The following is a 9,715-nucleotide window of genomic DNA, read 5'->3' as shown; positions in this document are numbered from 1 at the left end:
ACCCAGGATGAAATTCAACGACCTCTAGCTTGCCAGGGAGACGGTTATCCCCAGCTCCACTTTTAGGATATTTATAAAGCCAGGAGAGGCTGCTGGTTATGACAAGAGCACTTGTGCTCCCAGCACCTACTGGTGACAGGCCTAGGCTGCAGCTCCAACCCTCACAGAAAAAACCCAGTCCCAGCCACAAAGAATGCTATGGCCCCACATGGCAAGAGTGCCACAGTGCAGAAGCCAAGAAAATGACCACATTTAGGCTGCTAAAACTCTGCTTTTATTATGCTCTTATTACATAGCACAAGAAAGACCACTGAAGTAGAGCAATTGGGCATGGGTGGGATGGAGGGGGTGGGATGGAGGGGGTGGGTCGCAGTGGTCCTAGGGGTAATCTTCTGCTCTTCTGTAGTGTGAGCTCCCAGCACAGGGAGAGGAGACATCCGCTGTCTCCTGTGGTCTGCTGGCCGCGTGGCTCCTATGGTGGTGGTGGTGGTGAGGAGCCCCGGGCCTGAGAAGAGGACGGAGGTGCCAGGACCCTCATTCTTGGGGGCCTGGGGGCCCTGGCAGGCTGCACAGGCTGGGAGAAACAGGGTGCCTGTGGCACAGGCCTGAGCCTAGGCTCTGGCAAGGGCAGGAAAGCCTGAGGCACCCAACAGGGCAGCAGGGTGGCCTGCAGCGGGGCAATTCGCAGCTGGGCGACTTGCAGATGGGCGACTTGCAGCGGGGCAGCTTGCATATGGGCAAGCTGCAGCGAGGCAGCTTGCAGCTGGGCGACTTGCATCTGGGCGGCTTGCAGCTGAGTGGCTTGCAGCTGGGCGGCCTGGAGCTGGGTGAGTTGCATCGGGGCGGCTTGCAGCGAGGCAGCAGCGGTGGTGGCTGCAGCAGCGTTAGTGGCCGGGAGGTGGCCTTGCTCTGGCCTGGCGTAGCTGGTGCAGAATCCTGGGCAGCATTCCGGGCAGAACATGAAGTTGGACGGCGGCTGCGGGTCCGGCGGGGGCAGGTCCGGCGGGGGCAGGTTGAGCGGCCCCTGCCTGGGCACGAAGGCGCGGATCTCTCCGTGTCTGCCCTGCACCGGCTGGAAGGCGGACTGGCGCTGCGTGCCGCTCTTCTTCCTTCTCTTGGGCTGCGGCCTCTCCGAGGCGAGTGTGGAGCTCAGAGGCCGCGAGGCTGCGTGGCCCATCGAGTCGGCGGCTTCGGGGTGTTGGGGGCCCTGGCGGGCCACGGCCAGCGGCTCCTGCAAGTGGAAGGAGCTCAGCGCGAAGGCGAGCTGCAGGCCGGGCAGGGCGGCCTGCACGGCGCCCGGGCTGGGAGGCATCGGGCCCTCCGGCCCCTGCAGCGGGCCGGCACAGACGACGGCCTGGGGCGGCGCGGCGGCCGCCTGGGCCGGGGCCTCCCACGCCATGACGAGGACGCCGGGGGCGGCGGTGGCCGAGGCCGCGGCTGTGCGGGAGCCTCGGCGGCGGGGAGCGCGTCTCTGCGAGGCGGGTCGCGCCGCGGGCCCCGTCCGGGGCGTCTCCATGTGGCTCTCGGGCGGCGGGGTCGGAGGACAACGAGCGGGCCAGGCCGCGGGCCCCCTCCGGGGCGTCGCCATGTGGCTCTCGGGGTGGCTGTCCGTCGGTGGGGTCGCAGGACAACGAGCGGGCCAGGCCGCGGGCCCCCTCCGGGGCGTCGCCATGAGGCTCTCGGGGTGGCTGTCCGGCAGTGGGGTCGCAGGACGACGAGCGGCCCGCGCCGCGGGCCCCCTCCGGGGCGTCGCCATGTGGCTCTCGGGGTGGCTGTCCATCGGCGGGGTCGCAGGACAACGAGCGGCCCGGGCCGCGGGCCCCCTCCGGGGCGTCGCCATGAGGCTCTCGGGGTGGCTGTCCGGCTGTGGGGTCGCAGGACAACGAGCGGCCCGGGCCGCGGGCCCCCTCCGGGGCGTCTCCATGTAGCTCTCGGGGTGGCTGTCCGGCGGTGGGGTCGTCGGACGACGAGTGGCCCGCGCCGCGGGCCCCCTCCGGGGCGTCGCCATGTGGCTCTCAGGCGGCAGCGTCGCCGGAGGACGAGCGGCCATGGCCTGAGGCGCAGCGCGACGGTGGAACGCGGGCTGCGTCGACCTTTGGGTTCCCGGCGGGCAGTGCCAGGCGCGCGGGGCCCTGGGGGGCCACCAGGCGCGACGGTGGCCGCGATGTCCCATGCGTTCCACAGAGCGCGGACGCGACCAAGACGCTCCGGCCCCCACGCCCCCCACGCCGTGCTGGGTGGGCGGGAGCGCCTCACGTGGAGCCGGAGAGACAGACAGAGGGGGCCGTTGTTGCTCGGCCCCCGTGCGCGCCACTTTTTACAATGTAGCGACTAAGGAAAAGGCCCAGGACGTCCAGGGTTTGCGCGCTTCCATTGGCCGTGCGATTTTATGCAGCTTGTCCTATCATTTTCAATCTTCACGCCGTCTTGTAAAGATGCTTCTCTTTATGGGCGCTGATGCCGTTTCTCTTCTTTATATTTCTCCTGTAATATTGGAACCCAGTGGCTGGTCCGATGGCAGTGGGTTATCAGAACTTATTAACATTAGTGTCACTAAAGTTGGTATATCACCCCCACACACACTGCTAAATTTGACTGACTTAAAAAATATATATATTGGAACCCAGTGAGGCTCAGTTCCCACCAACAGTAAAAAATGTTACGTTTTTTGGCGCAATTGAGAGACAGAGACAAGACAAAGCCTTTATTGCTGGCTCAAGAGGGATGCAGGAGATTGCAAGGACCCCCAAAGGGGACAAAGCTGGGGAGTTGCTTTTATGGGACGGGGATGGGGTGGAGCCTATACGAGTGTGCAATTTATCATGTTAGGAGAGGACTGGGGGACTTTTTGGCATAGGGAGTGGAGACTGAGTGGATGGTGTCAGGACTGGGTGTGGAGAACCTCTGAGGCATGTGCAAAACGGAGACAGTTTATTGTTTTGGGTCCAGAAAATGAGCACCGGAATTAGTGCAAGAGAGAGATCCTGTTGTGTCAGGGGTCAGTGCCGTGATGGACTGGCACCATGTAGAATCAGGCAGAATCCAATAGGAGCAGAACCCATCAGAAAACATCTAACTTTGAAAATTGTATGTCCAAGGTTTCCTGCGTAGTTGTGTGCTTAGATTTGGAGGTCTTGTACTCAAGGTGCTGTGTAACAAAATCTTTTTTCTCTAAAGCCTGTGCATAAAGAAGTTGCTGTGTTGTATCAAATGCCAAAATGAGGGGAGGGGACTGAAAGAAGAAGCCAGGAAGAAATTAAAAAGAGCACAAAATATTCGGCTCATATTTGAAGTGCAAGGCTGAATGCTGAAGATAGTAAGTAGGGCTTAGTGCGAAAGTTCCAGGAGATTCTGAGCTCAGGCCAAGTGTTTTGGGATAAAGAGGTGGCATCAGCCAGTGGGTGCGGGAGAATGAGATCCTTAGGACTCTACTGCCTGATGAACTGTTTTTTTATTCATTTATATTTTTTTGAAAATTCCAAAACTGTGCATGGTGGCACACTCCTGTTATCCCAGCACTTGGGAGGCTGAGGCAGGAGAATCATTTGCTAATTGAAGACCAGCCTGGACTACAAAGTGAGCTCAAGGCCAGCCCTCATAACAAGACCGTATCTCAAAAAGACAAAAAAAAAAAAATCCTTATTTAAATAATTATTTTGTTGTCAGATTTTCCTTACCACAGAAAAATACACGAAAATAACAGTTATTATTATTATTATTATTATTATTGTTATTATTTTGGTGCCGGGAATCAAAGTCACAATCTCACTCTTGCCAGGCAGACACTGCCACTGAGCTATTTTCCGGGCCCTGAAAATAATAGTTTAAAGGAGGAAAGGTTTATTTGACTCAGGTTTTCAGAGGTTTCAGTCCATGGTCAGCTGACTCTTGCTTTTAAACTTGTAGTGAAGCACCAAAAAAAAACATGATTGAGGAACTGATGAATACTCATTTCATGTTATTCAGGAAGAAAGAGAGAGGGGAAAGAACTAGTGGCAAGACAAACCCATCAAAGTTTATGCCTCTAACGACTTACTTTCTCCAACTAAAGCCCGTTTCCTAATTGCCCAATCAGCTATGAACTAAATTTTGGATTAATCCAATGAATGAGGCTAACACCTTCACTTCCAAAACTTCCATCTCTTAACACGTAAATCTTTTGGGAGACTTGTGTGTGTGTGTGTGTGTGTGTGTATTACAAGGGATCGAACCCAGAGCCTTGACATCTAACAGCAGCCCTTCAGCCCTTTTTGAGACATTGTCAGGATGGGCCCCAACTTTCGATCCTCCTGCCTCAGCCTTCCTAGTGCTGAGATTACAAGGCATGCAAAACCAAAATTAGCAAAATTTGTTGTTGCTGGTAGTGGCAACTGCAACGATAGTTCCTAAAATTGTTATCAGTGCATGTTTGCAGTACCTACTGATTACAGTCACCTTGGGGAGGTGGTACCAGTGCATCTTAATTCTTTGTGATCGATATGAACAGAGAAAGAGGATAAGGCCAGGCTGTGGGGGCCCAGGTCTCTGGAGATAAGCTACACAGAGGGGTTTGGGGGCACTTCATATCTGGGAGTCTGCTCTGTCAGGGAGAGGGTGAGGGCTTGCCATGTAGTTCGGGGCAGGGCATTTGTTTAGCATGCTCGAAATCCTGGGTTCCATCTCCGGCAATGATAGGGGGGAAAAAGAAAGACAGACAGAGACAGTGTCTCAGGAGGCTGAGGCAGGATGATTCCCTCCTGGCTACATAGTGAGTCATTGCCAGTCAGAACTTCAGAGCGAGAACCTATCTCAAAAAATACAAGAAAGAAAAGAGCAGAGGGGAAATGTCACAGCTCCGACCCCTGTCCATGCGCAGGCTGGCCAAGGAGGACATGTGATTTCAGCTGCCCGACAGCCTGGAGGACTCCCCTAGGAGAGGCACACGGCGACCACTTGCAGCGCCTCCTGCTGACGGGAGCGAGAACTGCCGTGCTGGGCTGGTGCTTGTCGCTGCTGCATCCCAAGCACAGCTGCCTGTTCCAGGAGTCCATCGAGGCCAGCTGCGCATGCGCTCCCCCTTCACTCGCCCCCCACTCCCCAGAGGGAGCCACCCTAACGTGCAGCTGTGCAGACTCACTCTTGCAGTCTGGTGCTTGGGAGCCAGAGTTCTGGCCTGCAGCCTGACCCGAGCCCGCGGCGACCCTGCGGGTCTCAGATGCCTTCCCGGCCTGCCCATCCCTGGACCCTGGCTGACCAGCCCTATCGGTGAGGAGGAGGAGAATCTGACCTGAGCTGCTGCGGCTAGGCCTCCCAAGCACAGAGACCCAAGCCAATCCACCCCAGGCCAAGCTGCATCGACCTGCTGTGCCTGCAGAGTCAGGCTGCGTGGGTCCCCTGCCTTTAAATTCACCGTGGAGCCTAGGCTGACTTTGAACTCATGGAGTTCCTCATGCATCAGCCTCCCAAATCCTAAGGTTACCGGCCTATGCCACCACACCCAGCTCCCTCGGTTGCTTTGTGCAGCCAGTTCTTAAGGCCGGATCCACCTCCCACCCCTACTGCCCCGGCAGCCTCTGAAAGAATGTCCTGCCTGAGTTCTTCCCTTCCAGCAGACAGGAGAGCCTACGTGTGTAGCAGGTGCTCAATAAACTGTGTGTGTAGAAGAAAAAAATCCTATAATCTTATTTTGAAAGCCTATGTTGTTATTGCTTTGGGGTTTTATGTTGTTCTTGTAGCTATTGTTTGTATGTCTGTCTCTTGTTTTTCTTTTCTGTGTGTTTATTTTCTCTTTAGAATAAAAACATTTTAAAAATCTAAGAATAATATTTGGAGAAATACAACTGCGTAAACTTAAGACTTTATTCAGATTTCCCCAGTTTTTCTGTTAATTTTTTTTTTTTCTGTGCCAGGATTTATTTCTTCTTAGTCTCCCTCACTTTGTGACAATTTCTCACTCTTTTCTTATTGTTCATGACTTGGCTGCTTCTAAAGAGGGTATCTGGTAAAAAGCCTTAATTTGCTATTGTGTCATCTTTTCTCATAATTCAGTCAGTGCACAAGGATTTTGGAGGCAGGAGATGAGAGGCAAAGTATACTTTTCAGCATAGGGTGCCAGGGACACATAATATCCACAAGAAATCACTGTCCACTCACCTTGGTCCTTGCACCGAGTGGCATCTACTAAGTTCCCCTTTCCAAACTCTGTCAGTTAGAAGAGACTCCTAGCCTTTCACTCCTGAAGGGAGAAGTGCTGAGGACTTTATGGACATGTATTATACTATCATATTTTAATTCAAATGGGTAGCATTAATTGACAGCTGAAATATAACTGTGGAAAGGGCTTTGGGATTCATGTCCACAAAAACATACATCAAATAAGCAGGACAGTGTTTCAAACAACTGATTATTTTGTCAACTGTAAAGCTAGCCAAACAATAAAAAATTTTAAAGGCAAAATGATATTCAAAAAGGTAATATAGCCAGGTGCGGTGGCACACGCCTGTAATCCCAGCACTTGGAAAGCTGAGGCAGGAAGATCCTTGTGAGTTCCAGGCCAGCCCGGGCTACAAAGTGAGCCCAAGGCCTGAACCACATAGTGGTTGCAATGCAATACAAACATCAAATAAATTTAAATAACCTGAATGCTTGACAAGGGGATGGTATAGGTTCACGGTGACAGAGATTAGGAAGCACATATGTGTGGATGGAATTGTCTTAGTACTTACCTCACTACTTACACAACAGACAAGCTCTGCCACTGAGGCACACCCAAAGCCCAGCTTGTTTTCTCTTGTCAAATACCTGGGATCCCTCTTAACCCCACCTAGATGTCAAGTGGTACCTTGGTTCATGAACTTAATTTTTTCCACAATTTTGTTCACAAACCAAATTGAGAAACCAATCAAATTTCCCCACAAGGTTAACATGGAACCTAACCACTGAATTTGATTTGAATCTTGTCCAATTCAGTTTGGGATCAGAATCATGGAAAAGGGGATATAGCTCAGCGGCATAAACACGTGCCTGGCAAGTTCAAGATCCCGAATTTAACTCCCCTTACAAAACAAAATCGTGGAAAGAATTCAGTTTGTGTACCAATGTACTTACTGATCTTCTGTTTTGACACCTGCACCTCAGAAACCAAGCTCAAGAAGGAACTTTTTTGTCTTTTTCGTTTTTATCAGTACCAGGGATCAAACTCGCGACCACACACTTGCCAGGCAGGTGCTTATGCCACTGAGCTAAACCCCCAGCCCCTCAGAAGGGACTTTGATTATAGCTGTATTATCTCTCAGATAGGCAGTATCATGGAATTCAATTTGAATTCATGACCTTATATGAATAAAACACAAGGCAAAGTGTCCAAAAGACTTTCTCTATTATGCCAGAAATACTATTTTGTATTTTTATGTAATTTGTATAATGAAATAAATTATATTAAATACAGAATATGTATTATCAGTTAATATTTCAAAATTACCTTTATTATATTTAATTTATTAAGAGTAACTACACTGTTTATATATAAATTATGAACATGAACTAACTATGACTATGAAATACTTAGATAATTGTACAAATGGCATTATGTTACACATACTATTCTTTTTTATGTGGAACTATGTGGTTTGTGTGTGTGTGTGTGTGTGTGTGTGTGTGTGTGTGAGTGTGAGTGTAGTGCTGGGGGCTGAAGCTAGGGCATCACCCATGATGGGTGCTATAAAATTGAACTAAACACATACACCAGCACATAAAGTTTGTTTGGAGATTTAACCTTGATTTTCATTTTTTAAAACATAGATGGAGTTCAGTAGTTTCCACTGGGCATTTTGCACTCACAGGACCTTTGTTTGTTTGTTTTGTACCCAGGATGAAATTCAACGACCTCTAGCTTGCCAGGGAGACGGTTATCCCCAGCTCCACTTTTAGGATATTTATAAAGCCAGGAGAGGCTGCTGGTTATGACAAGAGCACTTGTGCTCCCAGCACCTACTGGTGACAGCCTAGGCTGCAGCTCCACCCTCACAGAAAAAACCCAGTCCCAGCCACAAAGAATGCTATGGCCCCACATGGCAAGAGTGCCACAGTGCAGAAGCCAAGAAAATGACCACATTTAGGCTGCTAAAACTCTGCTTTTATTATGCTCTTATTACATAGCACAAGAAAGACCACTGAAGTAGAGCAATTGGGCATGGGTGGGATGGAGGGGGTGGGATGGAGGGGGTGGGTCGCAGTGGTCCTAGGGGTAATCTTCTGCTCTTCTGTAGTGTGAGCTCCCAGCACAGGGAGAGAGACATCCGCTGTCTCCTGTGGTCTGCTGGCCGCGTGGCTCCTATGGTGGTGGTGGTGAGGAGGAGCCCCGGGCCTGAGAAGAGGACGGAGGTGCCAGGACCCTCATTCTTGGGGGCCTGGGGGCCCTGGCAGGCTGCACAGGCTGGGAGAAACAGGGTGCCTGTGGCACAGGCCTGAGCCTAGGCTCTGGCAAGGGCAGGAAAGCCTGAGGCACCCAACAGGGCAGCAGGGTGGCCTGCAGCGGGGCAATTCGCAGCTGGGCGACTTGCAGCTGGGCGACTTGCAGCGGGGCAGCTTGCATATGGGCAAGCTGCAGCGAGGCAGCTTGCAGCTGGGCGACTTGCATCTGGGCGGCTTGCAGCTGAGTGGGCTTGCAGCTGGGCGGCCTGGAGCTGGGTGAGTTGCATCGGGGCGGCTTGCAGCGAGGCAGCAGCGGTGGTGGCTGCAGCAGCGTTAGTGGCCGGGAGGTGGCCTTGCTCTGGCCTGGCGTAGCTGGTGCAGAATCCTGGGCAGCATCCGGGCAGAACATGAAGTTGGACGGCGGCTGCGGGTCCGGCGGGGGCAGGTCCGGCGGGGGCAGGTTGAGCGGCCCCTGCCTGGGCACGAAGGCGCGGATCTCTCCGTGTCTGCCCTGCACCGGCTGGAAGGCGGACTGGCGCTGCGTGCCGCTCTTCTTCCTTCTCTTGGGCTGCGGCCTCTCCGAGGCGAGTGTGGAGCTCAGAGGCCGCGAGGCTGCGTGGCCCATCGAGTCGGCGGCTTCGGGGTGTTGGGGGCCCTGGCGGGCCACGGCCAGCGGCTCCTGCAAGTGGAAGGAGCTCAGCGCGAAGGCGAGCTGCAGGCCGGGCAGGGCGGCCTGCACGGCGCCCGGGCTGGGAGGCATCGGGCCCTCCGGCCCCTGCAGCGGGCCGGCACAGACGACGGCCTGGGGCGGCGCGGCGGCCGCCTGGGCCGGGGCCTCCCACGCCATGACGAGGACGCCGGGGGCGGCGGTGGCCGAGGCCGCGGCTGTGCGGGAGCCTCGGCGGCGGGAGCGCGTCTCTGCGAGGCGGGTCGCGCCGCGGGCCCCGTCCGGGGCGTCTCCATGTGGCTCTCGGGCGGCGGGGTCGGAGGACAACGAGCGGGCCAGGCCGCGGGCCCCCTCCGGGGCGTCGCCATGTGGCTCTCGGGGTGGCTGTCCGTCGGTGGGGTCGCAGGACAACGAGCGGGCCAGGCCGCGGGCCCCCTCCGGGGCGTCGCCATGAGGCTCTCGGGGTGGCTGTCCGGCGGTGGGGTCGCAGGACGACGAGCGGCCCGCGCCGCGGGCCCCCTCCGGGGCGTCGCCATGTGGCTCTCGGGGTGGCTGTCCATCGGCGGGGTCGCAGGACAACGAGCGGCCCGGGCCGCGGGCCCCCTCCGGGGCGTCGCCATGAGGCTCTCGGGGTGGCTGTCCGGCGGTGGGGTCGCA

General features: G+C 54.8%; 2 protein-coding genes across 2 annotated transcripts; both read right to left on the bottom strand.

The window, feature by feature from the left end:
• Positions 1–472: 472 nt before the first annotated feature.
• LOC134474535 (proline-rich protein 36-like) lies at positions 473–2,173 on the bottom strand. Its single transcript, XM_063242754.1, has one exon. It carries the CDS (start codon positions 2,171–2,173, stop codon positions 473–475), a length of 1,701 nt encoding a protein of 566 aa, XP_063098824.1.
• Positions 2,174–8,311: 6,138 nt separating this feature from the next.
• On the bottom strand, positions 8,312–9,133 carry LOC134474534 (WAS/WASL-interacting protein family member 3-like). Its single transcript, XM_063242753.1, has one exon. It carries the CDS (start codon positions 9,014–9,016, stop codon positions 8,312–8,314), a length of 705 nt encoding a protein of 234 aa, XP_063098823.1. The 5' UTR covers positions 9,017–9,133.
• Positions 9,134–9,715: the final 582 nt, after the last annotated feature.

Source organism: Cavia porcellus, unplaced genomic scaffold (assembly GCF_034190915.1).
Source record: "Cavia porcellus strain 051 isolate PalLab524CR breed Dunkin Hartley unplaced genomic scaffold, mCavPor4.1 scaffold_33, whole genome shotgun sequence".
Lineage (NCBI taxonomy): Eukaryota > Metazoa > Chordata > Mammalia > Rodentia > Caviidae > Cavia > Cavia porcellus.
The sequence above is the reverse complement of the archived record's forward strand: the minus strand, read 5'-3'. Positions and strand labels throughout refer to the sequence as shown.